Below are 22,214 nucleotides of genomic sequence, written 5' to 3'. Positions count from 1 at the left end.
GGCGCTAGTGAGGCCTCATTTGGAATACTGTGCACAGTTTTGGGCCCCATATGTTAGGAAAGATGTGCTGATGTTGGAGAGGGTTCAGAGGAGATTTACGAGGATGATTCCTGGAATGAAAGGGCTTATGTATGATGAGTGTTTGTCGGCTCTTGGACTGTACTCACTGGAGTACAGAAGAATGAGAGGGGACCTTATAGAGACATTTAAAATGTTGAAAGGACTGGACAGAGTAGATGTGGCTAGGCTGTTTCCCTTGGTGGGTGAGTCCAGGGCCAGAGGGCACTATCTTAGAAATAGAGGGTACAGGTTTAAAACAGAGATGAGGAGAAATTTCTTTAGCCAGAGGGTGGTGAATTTGTGGAATTCCTTGCCATGCACAGCAGTGGAGGCCAGATCATTCGGGGTGTTTAAGGAAGAGATAGATAGATATCTAAATAGTCAGGGTATCAAGGGATATGGGGATAAGGCTGGAAATTGGGGTTAGAATAGTGTGTTCTTTTTTGTTCCCCCCCCCCCCACAATTTCTCATTTCTTTTTCCCCCCACAATTTCTCATTTCTTTTTTCCCTTTTCTTTGGAGCAGACTCGATGGGCCGAATGGCCTGCTTCTGCTCCCTTGTCTTGTGATCTTGTGATTTGCCATCTATGCTTGGTTAGCCAATTTCAGTAGGCATGCTTTATTTGGCTTGAGTATCCCTGGTGTAGACCAAAGAAAATCAACCCGTTGCAAACCGGTGTGTAGACACTGAGAAAGTTATCTCTGTGGTGCAATCTATCGTCAAATAACTCAGCACCTGCACACTCCCAAAATGTGGAGTGCTTGGGGGTGAGGTACCACCTCCTGCAAAGAGAGGGACGGACTAATGTTGGAAAGAAAAAAATAAACTCTCAACAGGAAAGTCTCAGCCAAAGGTTGATAAACCACTGAAACAGGTCATTTGACACAGTAGCCATATATCTGTCCACATAAATCATCCAGGACATGGGAACATGCAAGTTCTAACCACATGATTCACAAAACCTAATTGGTTTTCCATCAACTTGCAGGATACAGTGAGAGCGGCTTCTCGAGATCCCAGAATGAGTCCAGTCCTAATACCCTGCAACCCCATATACTGTGATCCCTATTCAAAAAAACTATTCAACTCACTTTAACCAAAATTTTGGATTGAGCATGACCAGTAATTTCCAGCAAGAGAATTCTATCTTCTAGCCACGTGTGACAGACTGTCCACTGGTGGTGCTCCTCAAGTCCAGTGGACCTGTGTTGGACTGATTTCTGCTCACACTTCCTGCCGGGTGGATGTTCAAGTCAATCAGGACTCCCAACTCCAATAAGATTCTCAAAACACTGCTCCCATGGATACCATTTTAAATTTCACCATTTAAGCTAAATGTTACAAGCTAAATCTAATATACAACATTTAAAATTAATAGCATTCAGTATAAACTCATTACAGTATAACCTTAATAACTTGCCTCAACCCAGAACAAAATGCTTCCACAATCTCTCTCTTTCTTACTTACCAGTTTACTGTTCTTTTTGCTTATTCAGCCACATACAATACAACAACACCGGTGGAGCAAAAGCCTTCAATCCAGCCCATCCAAATAGAAATCAGTAACAGGCATCATGATTCCTTTGCCAGTCAAATGTCACATCCTTCCTGTCCCCCAAAAAAACAGCTACATAGTTCTCCAATACCCCATCAGTTCAAACCCTTAGTTCAGAAAAAACTCCCTGTACTGTGTGTCTCAGATCCCATCCATCCCATTAGTTAAAACATCAGATGGAACTTAAAAAAAATTAATTACCAGGATAACTTGCAACCTTTAATACCAAAGCTGGTGAATGCTTGGAAGTTGCCAACCCTCTGGACTTTCCGCAACTTAAAGATTGATCACCTGTGCCCTGTTTCAAAAGAACTTGAAAAAGTGTTTATCTTTTATTTTCTTTTGTAACTGTTTTATTACAAAAAATTAGTTTGTCTGGGAAGATTGAATAGGACCCATCAAAACTGAAGATTTGGGAGTTTATTAGAGACTGAGGGTTCCTTTTTGCTTCAAGAAGAGAATCTTGAACCCTGCTGCTTTGATCAGTTGTCAATCTATCAAAGTACCAAATATGCACTGGAGGAATTGTATATCATCTGTGACCAGATAAATTTCACATGGGGTCAGTGTATCATGGTCATTTCACATCTAATAAACTGTAAAAGAAATCAATAAGAAATGGGGAAAGGAACTGCCAAGTGGAGCACTTAGCTGTACAGGTTCAGGTTTGACCCATGGCGCATGTCAAACTTGATGTGACAGCGGTGGGGATAGCACCTTATCTGGATTGGAAAGGGGTAAAATTAGTTCAGGTTCGTACTTCTGATCAGGAAACAGCAACCTCTGGTGGAACGTATACCAACTGAATGAAAACAATTGCGATATTTGAAAACCATCCTTAAGTATTCAGCAAGTTTGCTATTTGGTAATTCAGTGATGTAATGCAAGAAAAAACATGTTGTGAAATTTAAGATTAATGGATGGTTATTTATCTGCATGTGAATACAAATTCCATTGCAGATAATAGACTTTAATGAGTACACTACCAGCAATTTTGTGACATGCTTTGCATAGTAAAACAGAGATACTTAGCAAATATGTCACCAAGTACACACACTCATCATTCATGTGCCAAAGCAGTTTCACAAAATGATGTGATAAAGTTTAGGGAGGTGGTCTCTCTGTCTCACTAAAGTGGCCACTTGCCTGGTAATTTTCTGACACTCAAGTGTTTCTGTTGCATTTTTGCATGTATTATTTTGCCAGAAATTACATCTCAGGGAAGCATTTATTGCCCTTCAGCTCTGAGATTTCAGAAGTTTTATTCCTTTCTCTGTCTGCTAAATTCCTGCACTTCAAGCTTCTCTCTGCTTTTAAGTATCTTCTCAAACTTATCAATCTGTCCATTCCATTGCTCATCTAAGCCCCTCACATGGTTACTGTCTGCTTCTCTTTGCTATGAAGTGGTTTGGAACATTATCCCATCGTTGATTTGATAGGGTCTTGATAAGTTCTTGAGAATAGAACATTTCTAGTCATAAGGATAAGTTGATAGTTTGCCTTTGAAACTTGGCGAGAAATTTTAGGAGCTTTCTGTAAATTGGCAACGGTTTCATTTTCTCCTGATTTTTGCTGGTGGGATGGTAAATGGTGGGCCACATTTCTCTGTTGTCTGGCCTGGTCTTTGCTCACCTTCATTTTGCAAATGCTGGTGCTCTGCATTTAACATACAAAAAACTGCAAGTCTGTAGCTGCAAATCACAGCATACTTCCCACAGAAGACAGAGAGGATCACTGCTTCTTTTAAACAGATGAAGCTTTATTCAGAAATACATGAAGCAATGGCACATCTTTCAAGTGAGAAAACCCTACAGAAAGTGGAACATTCAGAATTTGAATAAAAACATTAAAATAAAAATACTTTATCATACGCAACTGCTGGATGGATAATCTTCCTCTCAAATCCTTGATGGTCTTTCACGTCAAATCCAATGTAACTGCTAGAATCATCGCTAAGGTTAGTCTGGCACTGTTGTTGCACACTGACGCACCTGAAATTATGATCAAAATTCATCATCTTGATGCATTAGATTATTTTTTCCCAAAAGTATTCTTTATTCATAATATCTACAATAAATATAATTGGAACATGTCATTATCTGCATTCAATGTACCAGCAATTCAATGCATTCCCTTGTATCAATGCCTCTAATGTTTCTTCCCCAAACATTGCATCAGTGAAGCATTTGAAAGGCTGCCCACATGGAACCCAACCCCTCAGTGTCCAGCAGCAGCAGACCTTAGACTGTAGCCTTTCCCAGCAGAGCCTTTGTGATGGCTGCATGAAGCTTCAGTGCACCTTGGATTGTGCCTGCTGGCACCATTTATTTGTGGACATTTCCTAATACTGGAAGGCAACAAATTTTGGGCAGACCCATGTTTGTCTTTCACCAAGCTGATGATCTTCCAGCAGCAGTTGATGTTCGTCTCTGTGTGAATCCCTGGGAACAGCCAGGGATTACACAGCTGCTTGGGACAAACCCTGACAAAGATCTCTGCATTCCTTTCCAGACCTTCTTGGCAAACACACAGTCAACAAGGAGGTGGACAATCATTTCCTCCATATTGCATTCACCTCAAGGGTAGCATGTCGTGTTGAGACTCCAGCTGTGCATGAAGGATCTGACAGGAAGAGCTCCTTTCACCACCAGCCAGTGAGGTCTTGGTGCTTACTTGTGAGTTCTGGTGATGAGGCATTCTGCCTAAAGACTTTGACAGTCTTCCTGGGAATCATTCCACAGAGCCCACTGCAGGGCCTTCAGGGCATTCCATGCAGATCACTGCCTGATGGACCTGTTTTTCTGCGAAACCTTTCTACAAGGAATAGGTGGTGCAGCAAGGTCCAGCCAAATGGAGTATTGCATGGCAACAAGGCCAGGCCCATCCTTTGCAACTCTAGATCATTACATTCCATCATTCCATAGGCACCAGAGAAAAAGCTGACAATCACGGGCAGCTTTAACAACTAGCATGGCCCGACCTTGCTTTAGTTATCAGTCCTTACTAATGTAACCGAACCTCATTTGTATAAATGTCTTGTAACGTCCCTTCCCTTGTCTGGCCTGTGTGTGACTCCAGATTCACCAGAAATTAAGTATGAACACTAAACGCCAGTCATGGAGTCACAGACCATGTCCACACAGGCCTTCAAGTACCTATCTATACTAATCCCATTCACCAGTACTTGGTCTGTAGCCTTCCATGTGCTGTTGATTCATATTCACATTTTCATACTTCCTATATGCTTTGTGAGTACTTGCCTCCACCACCAACTCAGGCAGTGTGTTCCAGATTCCAACCAACCTCTGGATGACAAATCTCTCTCTCAGATCTCCTCTAATCCTCTTATGCTAAACCCATGCCCTCTAGTTTCAGGTATCTCTGCTATGGAGTTACATAAGGATGTCACTGGCAATACTGACATTCTTGTAAAACCCCAAAGTAGAGGAAGTGACATCCTCATTTCTGTGAACGGGTTTTAAAAAAAGAGGTGTTCTCTTAATGTTAAAGGGCTGTCTTGATAAAAGCTATCTGACATTAAGAGACTCTCTGTATAATATGGACTATACCTTTAAGGTTACAAAGTCTGACAGGGACAATGCAGAAACCTGATTTGCCAACTACAACTGATCACTCTGGACAGGTATTAGAAAAGCACATACCCTTGGGTTAATCAATCACTAATTGTTAATTCTCAGGGAAAATGATCTGTTAAAAGTTATTTTGTCTTTAAAAGTTTCTTTTCCATGGGTACATTGCTGATCCAATCAGTTGCTGTTGGAATTTCCAGATGCTCAGTTAAAAAAGCTACTTCCAATGTTAAGCATGTTGGCTTTCAGTTTGCACACACCCAAGCTGGAGTTATTTATATCACTCAGTTACGGAGCTACACGGTGAATTCAATTGCGTGAAGTTAAGTGATTTCAGTGAACAGATTCTGCCTGAAAGGGCATTTAATAACTTTGAATTTCTCAGCCAAGACCTTCAATGTGCACACTCGACTACAGAATGGCATTCCAACAGCCCCTTCCTTGTAGTTGATATAATAGTGTTACAGGTGGAGTCAGCAAAGGAGGTGATAAATGGGCTTGAGCTAGAACAGTGGTGTAGAAACTGTCCAATGGATAGAGTAGCTGAATCATTAATCTCATATTAGTGAAAGAAATTGTTACACTAAAGAAATATTGATTTAATCTCTGGCAATGACATTCAGCTACAGATCCAGAGGGTCAAGAGCATCATCTCCTCCGTTCATTCCCCAACATGCCTTGTCTCATCCCTGCTCTCGAATATGAAGAGTGCTGCTGAATCCCACAGATCTGAATCCAGACCTATTTGCACCATTCTTATATTCACTAGAATGGGAAGGGTCAAATGTAACTCACCACTTTTATCATCAGCGCCTTTAGGAATGTTTGGATTTTCTGAAAGATAAAAACAAATTCTGCAATGAAATCGCACAGTTTCCTTAGCAGGTGATGTTATTGCCATTGGTAAAGGGCCAATAAGGTGAGTAGCTTGGTAGAGGACTATTTTGGAAGTGATTAAAGACAGAGGGAGCTGGTAATACTCAGCAGGAATGGCCATATGACTATAGATGTTCCATGACCAGCTGAGTAATTGCAGTCATTCTCTGTTTGTATTTCCAATTTTCCAGCAGTTGTAATGATTCTGCATTTCACTATTGAAACAATAGATGGCAGGGACCTCTGATGGTTCTGCAGGTAAATAGGCTAAATAGCTCAACAGAACATGTACGTTCCAGGTCTCATCCTTGGGGTGTGTTGGACTAATCTATCTCGACTGACATAGAGGCTGGGATGCTACAATTGTAGGGAGGGACAAATAAGTTTGTTATTGCTGATCACTACAGTAACTTCCACTGAAAAGGATCAATTTGTGGAGAGTGGCTACAAGTAGGGAATTAGAGGTGGGGAGTAGAGGAAGGCACAACATTGTGGGCCGAAGGGCCTGTTCCTGTGCTGTACTCTTCTGTGTTCTATGATTGGGGTTATTGGGTGTTGGAAATGCCCTGTGATGCCATTGGAAGGGTCTGCCAATTCATGCTCTGACATTAACACATTTGAGTGGGTCACCAGGGAGCTGCCAATACCTACAGAATCATGGCCAGGCAAGAGTTACTGATTGTAGAATTGTGAACTGTAGAATTTCCTCCTGTGTTATAAGTGGTAAACATGCAGTGTAGCTATAAATTTTGCTGTTAGTGCTTTTGAAATTCAGTTCCATTGCTTCAACTGAACCCAATTTCAGAGATGAGATTCAATGGGCTTGTGCCTATATTGCACATTTAGCATATACAACAACAAAGAATGTATTTTTCCATCAGTCTCTTCAGGAGAAGTGGAAAGACTGCAAAAACTGAAAAGACAATAGTATTGTCTCATCCCACTGTTGCTGGTAATAGGTTTGCACTTACCAAAAATGATGAGTCTAGCATGAGTGTCTGTTGACCCCAAGGGGTTTTGGCTGGTGCAACGGTACATTGACCCATTCAGCTCCGCCGGTACTCTCTCCAGCACCAGCTCTTTACCATCGTGCTCAACACTTCCATCCAACAGGCGCCCTCCAACTCTGGTCCATGTGAAGAGAGGTTCTGGGAAAACTTCATTCTGTTAAGGTAGAAAGTATGGCATGCATCAAGCAGTCAGTGAGTCCCCAACATTGAACATTCTTGGTGCCCTATATCCAAAGATGACACTGCCTCCTTGACCAGAGGGAAGCAATGTTATCACTTGATGTCACACCCATGCGGTGAAGAGCTGAGACGTGTAGTCAAATGCCCAGTTTGGCATTGATGTTACTGGGTTGAGTAATTGCTATCTTAATTTTGGTTTAAAAATCCTGGAAATCACTATCTAACCCAGCTGTGAGGGTGAGGAGGCGGTGGGAGTGTGGAGAGGCTTCCAGTACACAAACTATACTAGGCATCTCAAAGTCAGGTCAACTGGGAATCAACAGTAAAGGATGTCCTTGGCAATATTGGTCATTTCTGGCAAAGGACGTTAAAGATTTTTGATGAATTGCTGATCACAAGTTAAGCTTGCCATAAGTGTAAGCCAAGTAGTAACTGGGTCCAACGAGCTGATGACTGGATTTCCTTGGTGTCACAGGCCTGTCCTTTGGACATTTGGAGCTGAAGGTTCCAGGGCTGTGATCCTGATGGTGTGTCTAACACTAATCCTGCTGGATTTTGTCACTCCATTGTCTGGTATGTCACTCCATTAAAATGGGCCAGATTCCTGGGATGAGAAGGTTGTCCTATCAAGAGAGGCTAGACAGTTTGGGTCTGTATTCCTTGGAGTTTAGAAGAATGAGAGGTTACCTTCATCAAACATATAAGGGGGCTTGACAGGGTAGTTGCTGAGATGTCTTCACTGGCAGGAGAGTCACAAAGAAGAGGATATAGTTTCAAAATAATCGTTCAGTCACTTAAAATTGAGGTGTGTTGAAATTTCTTCTTAGGCGGTATGAATCTTTGGAATTCTTTGTCTCCAAATTTGTCACAAAGAGAGGAGTGAATTCAAGAGATCAACTCTGGTGCCCAGCAATATCTACTGGATTATCAGTAAGCTTTTATTCCCTGTACCTCAAAGTTGGGTTCTTGCTTTGTCACATTTTAAGCTCCTCTTTCCACAGTCCTTCACTGAACCTTCTCCCCCTGATTTTCCCTCACCTCCATGTTGCTCCACTGTGACTACCATGGAGAGTTCTTTAAGGCATGACTTGCTTTTCTGTGATCAGCTTGGCAATGGCTCAACAAGTGCCAGCTCAGTGAATGTACAGGTAATGTCCTTATGCATCATTCATGTTAAAAAATACATTGATTTTTTAATTGGATCTTTCACCAATTTCTCTTTTTTTTGTGGGCCACCCAATTGGATACTCCCACTACACAATGCTCCCCTTTCGTGGAACAAAAACAGGTGGATTCCAATTTGTAAGCACAGCTGCTCTCCCCTGTCTCACTAGCTCAGTAACACTCACAACCTCGAACCATTATCCTCTGATTTTCAGAGGCTGTACTCTTTGCTTTATATCATTCATTTCCCCAGTTCACACTAGCCCTCTCCTCACCCTAGCCTCCTCAGACCCTACCACTTCACAATAGCAACTCTGGCTAATTCCACCCCCCCCACCCCCATGGGATCTTTGCACCTCCTCCAGTTCCTGCTATCAATTGTTACCCCCTTCAGTGCATGTGGCATATTCTGTTCCCTATTCCTGAAGCTAGGACAGTGCAATTTCCTGATTTTCTAACCAGGGGAAGGAAATCTGATTTGACCTAACTTGAGAACTTCCAGTTTGGCTCCATGGACAACAAACATTGATGTCTCTTCTCCCCACTGCACACCCTATCAACCAAAGGAAATGTGAGCTTTGACTCTCATTTACACCACAGTAAGTTTTTTTTTACCCAAATGCCCAACCTAACCAAACCGTGGCACCCACAGTAATGCTTCATCCCTGAGGCTTGAAATTTAATGCTTGTTTTCGGTGCCACCAAAATTAAAGATGTAACTAAATGCATGCAATGCAGACTTCAAGAGTTTATCATCATTGTGTGAAGAGCTGACACTATTAGCTGTACCTTGAGCTCTTAACATTTTGTGTCCCTTTTTGCTTTTGTCTTGGCTCACCTCGAAGTAGTTACTAGGATTCAATCGATCAATAACTATTTTAATATCTTTTCAGCTTCTTGTTTTCAAGGTTCCCTAGTGCTTTGTATCAAAGTCATTCTACTTGTGTTGACTTGAGGTGCTGTGGAAATCATGGGGTTTTATTATGGGCTGGATTTCAGACTGCCAGATGGCCACAAGTAAATAAATGAGTGAGAAATTGCTTTGTGTGGCTGGCTGGCAACCTCTGTAAATAAGTGGAGGAAGTCTGTATTGGACAACAGCTGGAAGTCTCACAGGTGGTCTGTTTGGAAAGGGTTGCCCAGATTTTCATACAGCTACTGTATTATTGCCAAACAAGTCATTGAAAAAAAATGAACACCATAGAGTGCTCATCGCAGCCACCCCATTATTCAAAATGATGGCCAAAGGAGAGGGAAGTCATTTATATTGCTGCTCCCTATCACTCTGCAGTACAGATATGTGACACCTGTGTGTCTGTCATGGCTCAGTGGGAGCACTCTTCCCCTGGGTCAGTAGATTCTGAGTTCGCATCATGCCAGAGAAGTCTACACAAAAATCTAGGCTGAGCTTCCACTGGTGCACTGACGGAGTGTTTCATTGCCGGAGGCGTTGTCTTTTGAATCTATGTTAAAACCTTGGCCCATCTCCCTCAAATAATGCCAAAGATCCCAAGGCACGATCTGAAGAAAAGTGAACTTTTTCCCCCAATGTCCTGGTAAAATTTTATCCCTGAACCAACATCACTAAAATGGAAAATGCTGGAAACATTAAGTAGATCAGGCAGCATCTGTGGGAAGAGAAATAATTAATGTTTCTTGCCCAGGGCCCTTCATCAGAATGGGGGAAGTGAGAAAACAAGGTGGTTTCCTACAGTGGAGAAGATGGGAAAGATTATCATTAAAAGAGATTATCTACTTGTTGTAGTTTGTAAGAGCTTGCTGCACCTAATTTGCTGCAGAATTTCATACATTATGTATAGAAATCCCAAATGTTGGCATTTATTGGTAATCCAACCTAAGAATGTCCAATCTCCATTTATTTAGATAGTCCTAGGGAAGAATATCCTGAAGTCATTCCATTTATATTGGAAGTAGGATGGTAAAGGGAAAGTGATTCATAAATTGTTGACCAATTGCAGAGTTTTTCATGCAACTTCATTAACATACTGAAAGTTAAGTTATGGATTAGTTGGTAAAAGTACAGCTAGAAAGGTTGAGATATTCATTGCATGCAAATATTAACTACGTGATAGCAATGGTCAAGACATTGTGCTCAGTGAGAAGATCATGTGAAGGTAGAACAATGTTGACAGCATTCTTTACTCTAAAAGCTTAGCAGATGGTTTTTTAGCAGGGTTCAAAAACAGTCTGTGTCCTTGAAATAGTTGGCTAAACAGGACGTACCCAGAGCACTTGAGTAAGACAAGAAATGAAGAATGGTGCAACTGCATTACTAAATCAAGGAGGAGTTGCTTGTAATTTCACTTGTAATTGATTGATTAACGGGTTGAGGTCATTACAATACTGATGGACAGGAAGCATTTGCCAACTCCTCAAAATAGGTAATTTAAACTTGGGCACAAATGGTGAAAGGTGGGCAGCCACCTGAGGGCTCTTTGAGGTGGCCTTCACATTAGCTTTAGCTTAACATCCTAATTAACTTGAGAAGACAAAGAAAAATGAAAATGTTGATGGCCATGGGTGAGACTGAGACATCTCAACCTTTGCTGCTTGACTGACCAACTCTCTGTGAGGTAAATATCACACCTGAAACTGCTTGTTAATATTTTGTATTATAGTGTGATAATTATGGTAGCTGTCATTTCTATGTGAACCAAGAAGAATATTTTATTCATTGACACTTTGAGTAACCTGTGACCTTTGAGAAAAAGTTTAAGTCTTACATAGTTTCAATTGAAACACTCCTGATGTGTTCATTCACTCAAAATAGACCATTCAGACCAGAAGTATGAATGCAAAGTTGCAAACCTATGTGTGCGGAAGAAAAGCCATTCCTGACCTTTGAAGAACAAAACCACCCTTAGTGTGGGTGATAGCATGTGCTCAGAGGTTTTGTTCCCTATTTCTAAAGGCATATGTTGTCTCTTGGAAGTGCCTGTACATGCTGCTGTAATGTCAGAGATGGGGCTAATGTGCATGCACGTGTCCATCACTTCACGTTGTTTTGTTTATTGCGAGGGTCTGTGCCCTTGTTTGCCACCCCTTTCTGCACACCCCAGTTGAAAGGCAAAGCTAACCACAAGGCAGCATTACAGTATCTGTCAATATGGTGGGCTTCTTAGATAAACATGCATATAGCATTTGAGGTAAAGTTAAATAATTTTCATTTGGACAAGAGCCCTTGTCTTTTCATATGAATTACCACATATGTTCCCATCTGTCTGAAGTAGATTAGCTTACGTCACTTATATTAAACATTCAGAGTGAAGACTAGGGGACATCTAATGACATCTAATGACTTCAGGAGCTAAGGTTTTGTGATGGACTTTTCCAGCAGCTGCTCTTTTTTTAATTTAAACTTAAAAGTTGCCACAAAAAAACCTCCACAGGATAAAAATAACGCAATCAACCTGGTATGACAAGTGATAAGGATTCGATGTGGTGCAGGAATATAATTTAAATTCAAAGCTCCTCCATCCCTTCACCTTTGGTTCTCAAATATTTTCTGACCTCATGGAATGCAAATGTTTTCCCACTGTCTGTTACCCGAAGGAGTAATCATCTGCAGAACTGCGATAATTATACTGCTGGGTGTCAGGTTGTTAACTGAACAAAATACAATAAGAATATTTTCATCTTGTCAGAACCTGGCAGCATATGAACTACTCCACCAGCCTAGTTTTGTTGCTCCTATCATAAAGCCCAGTTCTCATGTGCAGCATGTCCAAAACCTTTCCTTCCTGGCCATTTTATATCCTGCTTTGTCCTGTGGTGCAGTTCCATTTCCATTAGCAGCACAAAACCTGCTGCAATAGGACACTCAGAAACCCATTCTTTGAGTGCCAGTCAAGAATGTTGACAAATCATACAAAGTATACATTGCTGTGGCTGCAGTTTATGAGAGGGACATTGTGGATGTATTGATCATGGTGATTCATCTGTTGAATCATCATTGGGGGCGGGTGTTGCACAATTTACTTTAATGATTACAAATTAGCTATTGAATGTAGGAGAGAGTCTTACAGTCAGACCAATTCTATTCTCAAATCTCCAAAAATACCCTTTCCATCAGGAATTTCCCAATGGTAATTGGGACTGGAAGCTCCAATTACATCTTCCCTCCATAAACCAACAGGACTGAGGCCAACCGTAATACATGCATCAAATCATTAAACTCAGAGTCAAGGCTGAACCTAAGGTGTCTGATCCACGCACCTCAGAAATACACTATGACTGCGCACTCTACACAGCAAAAGAGAACTGATCAAAAATTTGAAAACTGCAGTTGCTGGAAATCTGAAAGGAAAGCAGAAAACACTGGATATACTCGGCAGGTCAGACAGCATCTGTGGAAGAGAAATGAAGGTAATGTTTCAGGTCACTTCATCACAGTCAAGAAAGTGAGAAAAGTTGATTTTAAGTTTTGAAGAGGGAGGGATGGATGAGTCAAAAGGAATATTTCTGATAGGCTGAGGCCAGGGTTGACGAGCTGATCCTAATGTTTGTGGAGCTGTTTGTTCAATAGATTAATGAGAGCAATTGGAGAATGAAAAAAAAGGCTTTATAAATTTGTGGTGCAGATCAGAACTCATAGTGAAACCTGCAACTAAAAGGAGAATGCTGGAAATGTGCAGCAGACCAGATAGTGCCTGTAGAGAGAGAAAAACTGAATTACTATTATACATGGATAACCTACATCAGAACTGGACAGTTCTCACACAAACTGAAAAAAGTGAGTTATCTGAAACTGTTGAATTCCATATTGAAGGTTGCAACATGTCGTGATGGAAGATGAGGTGCTGTTCCTCAAGCTTATGTTAGACTTGTACTTTATGAAAGAGAACTGATCTTTTTGCTGAATAATTAAATACTATGTAACCTTGGTATTACTGTGAGCTATTGGTGCAAGCTTTGCAGAAGGGAAAATGCCAGTCCACGCATCTTTATTGGGATTGTAGTATGGTTAAAGCAATGGTTCAGAGGCAGTCTCCTTTGAGACAGAATGTCGAGGAGTCAAGCAGCACATAATACAGACCAATACAATGGTGCTGTACTGTTAGTGAGGGTATTGTTTCGATGAAATGTTAAATCAAAGCTCTTTCTGTCAATATATTTAGGTGATCATAAAAGATCTATTGACACTATTCAAAGTTTATAGGAAAGGCCAATAGTTCTTCCTCATCAGCAAGAGATCAAATGATTAATCATCTCATGTGCAGAATGCAAACTGGTAAATGTCACAACCAATATGATAGTACAGCCTTGCTTGACACCAGTCTGCACTGAGATTGTTTCTATCGTTGGACCCATTGGTTAATATCATGGCTTGCATGCCATCACATACAAATGTAAGATGGAGAATTTCTTTGACAGTCACACTTAAGAAGGATGCTCCACAGTCCCTCTTGACTGACCAAGTCAAAGGCATTTTTGAGGTTTCAAGAAATAAAGGCTATGGTTAGTGGTTGATGATGCTCCCTGCGAATCACTTGAAGTGCAGTGAAGTTTCACATTCATTGTGCCTCTAGGTGGGTGGAATCCACACTGTGATTTGGGGAATCCCTCTTCAGTCACAGGTAGGAGATAGTTGAGGGAAGTAATGGCAATGAGTTTCCTTTCTGTCGCAGGGACACCTTTTGTAGTTATGGTATTTGCTCCTTCTCTTGAAGATGCCCATTGCTAATGGTATCGAGCAAAGCTGTGTCAACAGTTTTCCCAATCTTTCATGCTGCAATGCTGCATCTCACCTTCAACAAGCTTCCCACTGGAGAAGAGCTAATCTACAGGTCAAATAAGAAACTGTTCAATCTTTGTCATCTGCACTCCAAAATGAAGGTTATTCCAATCTCAGTCTAGCTGCAGTACACAGACAACACTTGTGTATGTTCTGGGGCAAGCATCATCAACTCATTCACTGAAGCAAAGGTCCCCTACCAGCTGGCCCCTCTGCACAACATTGACCTACTCCACCATCTCCCCTCCCCATAGTCAAAAAAAGGTCCACCTTAAGACCTAGAAATTGTGGACCACTCCTCATACCATGCAAGGAACTTCTCAATGAAAGCAAACATTGATGATGAAATTCACCATTACCTACAATGGATGACCTGACTTTTGCTGTCTGAGGAAAAGTATTTGATGATCATGACTTCAAACTTAGCACAAACATCAATGTCCACTGGGGAGCAGTGATCACTGCCTTCCTGAATGCCTCTGACAATAGACTACCAACCATAGTTACCTCAAAACACTGGAGAAATATCTCCAACATTGACTCTTCAAAATTCAGTGTAGGTGTCCTTTCTCAGACCACCATCCTTTGTATCAAGGCCCTATTTACGTTCAGTTGGCTCTGACGGGCAGACTGTATTGGTTGCACACCTCACACTAAACTCCCGAGTTCTATTATGGCAGGAGATTACCAGGACTAAGGAAATAAGAATGTTCTTGGAGCCTCTTGAAAGATTGCAAGTTTCCCATTGACTTGTGGGAGTCTCTGCCCTGACCACTCAAAATGGAAATGAGAGATTGGGATAGTGTTGAGAACCTAGAGTCCATTCTTTGGAACCCAGTCTAAACATTGGAGGAACAAACCACTAACCTGCCCAAATCCTCACGCGCCTCATGTGGCAGGGCCTGCAGGTCTCATATTGACCCCATAAGCCACCTTAGAAAGAACAGAACTGAAGTGGAAGGAGGTCATTTTCAACCCTTAAGAACTGCCTAATGAGAAGGACAGTGACAAAGGTATGTGAAGACCTTTGGGATGGACTGATGTCATTGAAGTGCTAAATTGAAAGGAGCCTCCAGGTTAAAAATGGATCCTTTTGGTGTTGGTACATTGATGTTCTATAGATTCTTACAAGCTCTGTATTAGGTTTTGTTTCTCCTTGTTGAACTACCGAATGGTTTGGACTTTTGAGCCTCTACTTATTGTTGGTGATTTGAATTAAGGTTTAGAACTCCTCTACAATGAGTGCAGTGTACAGGTCATCAAAGGAAAAATCATTTGAAAGTGGAGTTTTTTTTTCGCTTGGCAGTCATCTTTACAGATTGTGCTCTGCAATTATATTGCTCATTGGTGCAAAAACTGAGTTAGAAATAACTCATCAGTAAAAAAGCAATAAATGGTATGAAAATTCATCCCCTATTGTGTGTGCTGAATGCCCATGAATGCATGTTGAAGTCCACTTCTGAAATCTGGTTGTATGAAAGGCAAAGGTGCAGCATGATGTGCATGCAGTAGTCCTGGAAGTCAATGTGCTATAACTTGTTGCATTATCTCCTCATTCTTTTGCAAGATTGTGGAAATCTTACCTCCCTTAGTTTTGTCCTTCCACCTGCAAGCTGCAGGTTGCTAAAATATAATCTGTGTTTCACTCAGTTATTCACCCCCGATTTACTTCCTCTCCTTTTCTCCTACGAACTTGCCACTGCTATGTATTATGGATCTCAGGACGAGAAAGGGCTTGTACATCTGACAGCTTCTGAGAAGCTCCAAAGGTTTAAGTTCAAAGCATCAGTGATCATAATTCTACTGGCAAAACAGTTGGAGAGGAGGAAAATCTTCACACATTTGTCCTGTTGTGTGATACTGCATTGATGTATTCGAATTTCTGAAGTTTTTGTGTCATGTGACACTTCTGGCCCTCCCATTTTGTGCAAAATTAAGTACCTCTGATGAGAAAAGACCTACTAGCTGTGTGCGGTTTGGTTAAACTTCCTTCTTTTCTGCCATTAGTTTAATGTAATGAAAGTATTCTCGCTCTCTCTCTCTCGCGCTCTCTCCCTCTCCCTCTCTCTGTCTCTCTCTCATTTTCTCTTTACATCCATGACAAATCTGCAAGCGAGATATTAAACTTTTGGCTTTTTTTCCTCCCCCTGCTGTTCTGTGACCAGCCATCTGTCAATGTCTCCATTTTTCCAGACTTCTCCTTCGGAGAATAGTTAGGGCCAATTATGTATTCCAAGGCAGTGCAGAGATGTATAGTTCACTGGACCGACAGCAGTGACTTATTAATGCCAGTTTTATGAGCAAGAAGAGTCTCCAACCTACCATTAGTTTAATATCTTTGTGCCACAATCTCTCCTGGCTTCATGGGCTTTCAAAGGTAAAGGGTATTGTTTATTTAGTGATCATTCACACATCCAGACACTATTTCAACTGTTTTATTTGACTGCTCTGTTTAACCTTTTCCCCATTAATGATAGGTGTGCCTCCTTATTCCAACAAAAATTTTCTTTTCAAGAGGATTTGCTGCTCATTCAGTGCCCTCCAATTCCTGTAATGGATGGTGCAGAATATGGATGTTTTAATGGATACACACAATTGTTCAGCCTGTGCAGTGCTAATGTTACAGTGCCAACAATTCATTTCAAATGTAGCAAAAAAACTCACAATGTCCTTCACAATAGGTGGTCATATGTGACCAGAAATATTGTTGTCATTATCATATCTCACTACATGCGAGAACAATTCACTTGCCAATTAATTACACTTACATTCCTCAGCAATGAAAGAAAAACATTTACCTGAAATCCCATAACAACGATCTTAACCGTGTCACCAACTTGGACCCGTGTTGGACTCACATCAATCCGGGGACCCCGGGGAGCAGCTGTGTGAACAATGACCAGTATTACCATTAGTTTCCAAATCTTTGCTGTTCCATCTTTCATACTGGTGGGCAAGCATAGAGGTCAATAGCATTGCAAACTCTATGTCTCGATTACCTTGCACAAGTCACCCACACAACAAAGTTGCACAGAGTTGGCCCAAACTTTGCAGGAGTCGGGTATCTCACATGTTGCCCCACAAATTCTGCTTGCCATGCATGTTGAGTTTTTTTTACTCATTTTGCCTCCCTTAAACTGCAAGAAGTGGGCAGTGATAACAAATAAGGGAGACAATAGGCATCTGATCCTCAGTAAAGGATAAATAATGATTCTTCTTACCTGTTGACACTAAGGGATTGACAAATAAATAAAGGAATTGATTATGAAGGAAGGTAAATTAGAGTCAAAACAAGCAGAGCAAGACAAATGAAAGGGGGAAAAGAAGTAAAAGAGATAAAAGGAGAAGTAAGATCAAAATGTCAAATTTAGAGATTTTCAAAAAGTCAAATTTTAACAATAATTAACAATATGAGAGAATGCAAACCTCACTTTTGCTTTAGATTGATTGGTATTCATTCATAATTACCACATCTTTACAAGAGTGCTTATGCTATTATTTGCCACAACGACAACTACTTGTATTCATCTATCATCTTTACTGTAGTAACATATGCCAATGAGCTTCACAGCAGTGATATCCAACAATAGGTAACACTTCAAGGGAAATTTAATGGACAATTAACATACAAATGCAACAATGTCTGAAATCCACTGAGAGGTTAAAATGGCTTTTTTTCTAAGAAATTAATAGCACAAATCATCCAGCAACCTGAGCGCTTCACAGTCGCGATATGTCCCTCCTCGCACATTGCTGGCCAATTTGTATATTGGTTACGGTGTGTATTGTTAGACAATGTTATTAAAGTTGGGCCATAGAGGCAGAATTGAAAGGCTATGTGTATTCAAAGAAAAGAAAGATGCTAGCAGACAGAAGGAATGAGGTGCCTTAGTACAATTATCGTCAATCCCACTGTAAGGAGCAACTTGGTTCAAACACATCAGGCTGCATATAACTCTGAACAAGTCCAGTTCACACAGAAGCTCAATCAAACTAAGACCATTCTTAAGACCTGCCTGTGGTCTTGCTGACAGGCTGATATTTAATTCCTGCCCTTCTTGTAGTTAGTAGACAAAGCCATACATTGATTACCCATTAGTTCTTGCAAGTTGCAACTACCCAGAAAGTAATAATCTAATACACAGAATGGATCAAGACCAGTGAAAAATAATGATACCACCCAATTAAAAATGATATGCTTGTTGCTGAAAAATTGAGTGAATGCACCAGTCACAAAAAATGCTTCTGAAAGAGAGAACTACAAATTCAGTCTTCATAGATCCTCACTCACCTCTTAGTTTCCTTCCTGCTGTGCTTGCCACCCATATTTCCAGACAACACAGGAGGGCATTTGGCCCATCAAGTCTATGCAGGCTCTCAGATTCATCCCATCAATCCCAATACCCCACTTATTTCCCTGTATCTTTCATTTGCCCATGAACTACTCCCACTCCCCCTCCCCCTGCCCCACATGTTTCTCCTTTTACAGTAGGGATAATTTAGAGCAGCCAGTTAACTCCTGACCATCACATTGTTGGCACATGGAAGGAAACCAGAGCATCCAGGCAAAACCCATGTGGTCACAAGGAGAATGTGCAAGCTCCACACAGATGCTACCGGAGGTCAGGATTGAACCCAGGTCACTGGAGCTGTGAGGCAGTAGCACTACTGTTACACCACTGTGTCACCCTCCAGCATCTCCCCATCTTTCCCTGATTTGGCCTTCTTGAAGATGCAAGGCTTGAGATGCTGATTATGTCTTGCTCCTTGGTGTTGAATGAAGGAAAGAAGTAGCTTTCTAATGTTAAAGGGGTTCCAGAATACCTTGGTCAGTTGCTCTTCATAATGTTAACAACACTTGCTCACATATTGTGATCGCATCATAAAGCGACAGATAGGTGGGCTTGCAGTTCTCCATCAGGACTGAAGGGGAGGTCATTGTTATGTAAATACAAGGAGCCCTTTGTACAAAATTTAAGTCGAGTGATTTCTGGAGACCAGTCCTTTTCATCCAAAGTTTAAAATATGAGCTGTGACAAATGAATGCCACTCTTCTCAATTTGATAGAGCAAATATAACATGGTTAGAGAAAGAAACAGAAATTTAATTTTTTTTTAATGTAAATGCAGAACTCTTGGAGTTAAGGTGAGTTCAGAGGTACAAAGCACAAGACTAACAGGAAAAAGCAAAATTGAAGATTTGTCGCATTTGCCACAATTCAGTAAGAGGGAGTCTCAGGAGTCGTGCACCATGTTTAACCACGTGCGTGATAACTGTTCCTTCCCCTATGGATGAAGTGTGCACAATTTGAAGCTGGAGTAGTCTATGCAAATAGAAACCATGTGAAGCATTTGGACTGAAAATCAAATCTTTTACTCCAATTAGTGCAGCAAAAATAATGGACGCCCATGAGGAGAACATTTTGGAGGCAAACAGTTAAGGGAATAAACAGTTTGTTGTGGAGCCAATCGTGATTCTGATTTGGCTCCAGCCAAGATTTTGTTTCTACACTGGAGCACCTGGGAGGATGGACTCCTCAATAATGTCAGATGTCAAAGGGACTGGGCTACTCCACTGCCAGAAGGTGATCTTTTTGCAGGTGTCTTGGAAATTTCCCCATGGCAAGATGCCATTTTAGAGCCAGCTAGGAACTCTGTTGGACATCCATGTTGGAAGCTCTGGCCAGAACCATCATTTCATGCAGATTTTACACTTTGATGGAAGTATTGCCAAGATAGTAAAGTGGCTGACAGTAGCTTGAGCCAAGCACAGACTGCTCTAGTGCCTTAGCCCACGCACCGTTCTGCAAGGACCTGTGAGCTCACTATTATTCAAGATTTTTACCAAAATTTAAAGAAAATAAAAATAGAGAATTTGCACAGTGTTAGGAGGATGTGAATGACTCTATTACGGTTCTCTGCTATTTTTTTGGTCAAAACAGTTCTATTTATTTACTCCTGTTACCTTACAACCAAACATCCAAATTAGGAGTACAACCCAGCCATCCGGTCTCTCAAGCCTGCTTCATTATTTACTAAGATCATAACTAACCTACTTGTAACCTCAATGCTGTGTTCCTGTGTACCCATGATAACCTTTCACCCCCTCTTTCATCAAGAATCTTAACACCTTTGCCTTAAAAGTATTCAAAGACTCTGTTTGCACCACCTTTTGAGAGAGGTTTAAAAGACTCATGATCCTTTAAGAGAAAGAGTTTCACTTCATCTCAGTCTTAAGTGGCCAATATCTCATTTTTAAACAGCAACCCCTAGTTCCAGAACCTCCCATAAGAGGAAACATCCTCTTCATATCCTCCTTGTCAACACCCCTCAGGATCCTAAATGTTTCAATCAAATCACTTCTCACCCTTCTGGACCTTATCAGATACAAGATTAGCCTGGCTTATCGTTCTTAGAACATAACTCACTCACTCTGACCAATTGTCTAATAAACCTTTTATGAACTGATTCCCACACTTTAACATCATTGCTCTCTGTCTATACCCCTTAATAGATTTATTTTCCAACTACATACCTAACTTTCTTTTTAACATTTCATTTGTTGATCATGGCTGTGGCTTTCCAAGCTAATATTGTAGTGGGCAACATACAACCGTGAAAATTTACAGCACGGAAGGAAGCCATATGGCCCATTTATGTTCATGAAGACCGAAGTGAGCTTCAGGTTAAACACATTTCATTCCCTTGGTCCATTGCCCTACAGATTATGGCTCTTCAAGTGCCTATCCTGGTACTCACTAAATTTGGCAATAGTTTCTGCCTCCACTACCCTTTCAGGTAACAAGTTCCATGTACTTATCATTCACTGAGTGATACATTTTTTCTCAAATCTCCCTCAATCCTTCTAGCTATGATGTTAAGTCTATGTCGCCCTGTCTCTGCTATATCTGTGGTGAACACAGGGTCACTGAAGTCTTCTTGGCAACCAGTTTGGTAATATCCAAATCCTCAGCTACAGGGTTATATATAGTTAGCATTGAATGTGCTGGCCTCTCCACGAGGGAAGACAATTAGTAGAGGCTGAGAAGGAGTCGGAAATTGGAACAGAAGCATTAAATGGTTTACAAGAAAATTGTCTCAGTTCAGATGGACAAGTTGGGGTGGGATGGACATGCTACCACACCGTATACAGTGCTTAAACATTCACAGCTTCTGTAGAAATATACAAAATAATTTATCATTATTTTGGGGAGAGCAGTGAATGCCTGGGTGTACTGATCAATAAACATCACCAAATACAGGAAAACGTCTTTCATCTCCTTGTTATTTATGAATGGCACAGAGTGGCTGCACCCTTCCAGTGAGTTACTGTGTGAACCTTCAGGCATTCCATAGAGTCACAGAATAAAACAGCTCAAACTAGATGTGAAAGATGTACCAAGATACTATGAAGGTTCCGGCATCTATTGCTTTTCTACTCATATCGCCAAGTGTATCTGCCATGGATTCCATTCCCTGAGCTCATTGACTTTCAACTTTTCTCAGGAAGATTGCCCAGTTTGTGCAGAGTTGAGCATGATCCCTGCTCACAATAAAACTTCAGTTGAAATTCCTCCCACAGATAACTTTTCCTAGTCAATGACCACAGAAGCAAAGCTCCTTAATTCCCTAACTGGGGGGTTCATTTGGCTTTAGATCTCTGTGAGGAGTACTCAAGTCAACCAGCATCATCAAACACTCTAGAACCCCTTTGCTTTTAAAAATGTGCATTTGTTGCAAAGTGTGTTTCCTAAGTAAACAATATAGCTTACTTGCCTCTTGAGGCCATTCATCAGAAAGTGGTTGCAATGGTAAAATTACTGGCAATGTTTGTGTCGTGTGCCCTACTTCCATCAGTGCAATTGAGGTACACTTGTGGCCAAACCCCATGGTCCATGATTTACTCATATCCTTGAGCTCTGTACTCCCAGGCTACCTGTACAATCTGAGCCTGATACTGGAGGTTCAGTCGGTAGCATTCTCAACCTGTGAGTTAGAAGGTTGTGAGCTCAAACCCTGCTCCA

At 41.1% G+C, this 22,214-nt stretch overlaps 1 protein-coding gene across 1 annotated transcript in view; it reads right to left on the bottom strand.

Annotated features, from left to right (window-relative positions):
• Window positions 1–3,354: 3,354 nt before the first annotated feature.
• Window positions 3,355–22,214, bottom strand: part of igsf21a (immunoglobin superfamily, member 21a) — a 265,795-nt gene continuing 246,935 nt past the window's right edge. Inside the window, exons 7-10 of the mRNA XM_052039435.1 lie at window positions 16,990–17,075; window positions 7,054–7,246; window positions 6,002–6,040; window positions 3,355–3,607 (exon numbers count right to left, since the gene is read on the bottom strand). Coding sequence (XP_051895395.1) covers window positions 3,534–3,607; window positions 6,002–6,040; window positions 7,054–7,246; window positions 16,990–17,075 — 392 coding nt within the window. The 3' untranslated portion in view covers window positions 3,355–3,533. The remainder of the gene's footprint in view (window positions 3,608–6,001; window positions 6,041–7,053; window positions 7,247–16,989; window positions 17,076–22,214) is intronic.

The sequence above is a fragment of the Pristis pectinata genome, chromosome 26 (genome assembly GCF_009764475.1).
Source record: "Pristis pectinata isolate sPriPec2 chromosome 26, sPriPec2.1.pri, whole genome shotgun sequence".
NCBI classification, from domain to species: domain Eukaryota; kingdom Metazoa; phylum Chordata; class Chondrichthyes; order Rhinopristiformes; family Pristidae; genus Pristis; species Pristis pectinata.
Note: the sequence above shows the minus strand (reverse complement) of the source record. Positions and strands in the feature narration are given on the sequence as shown.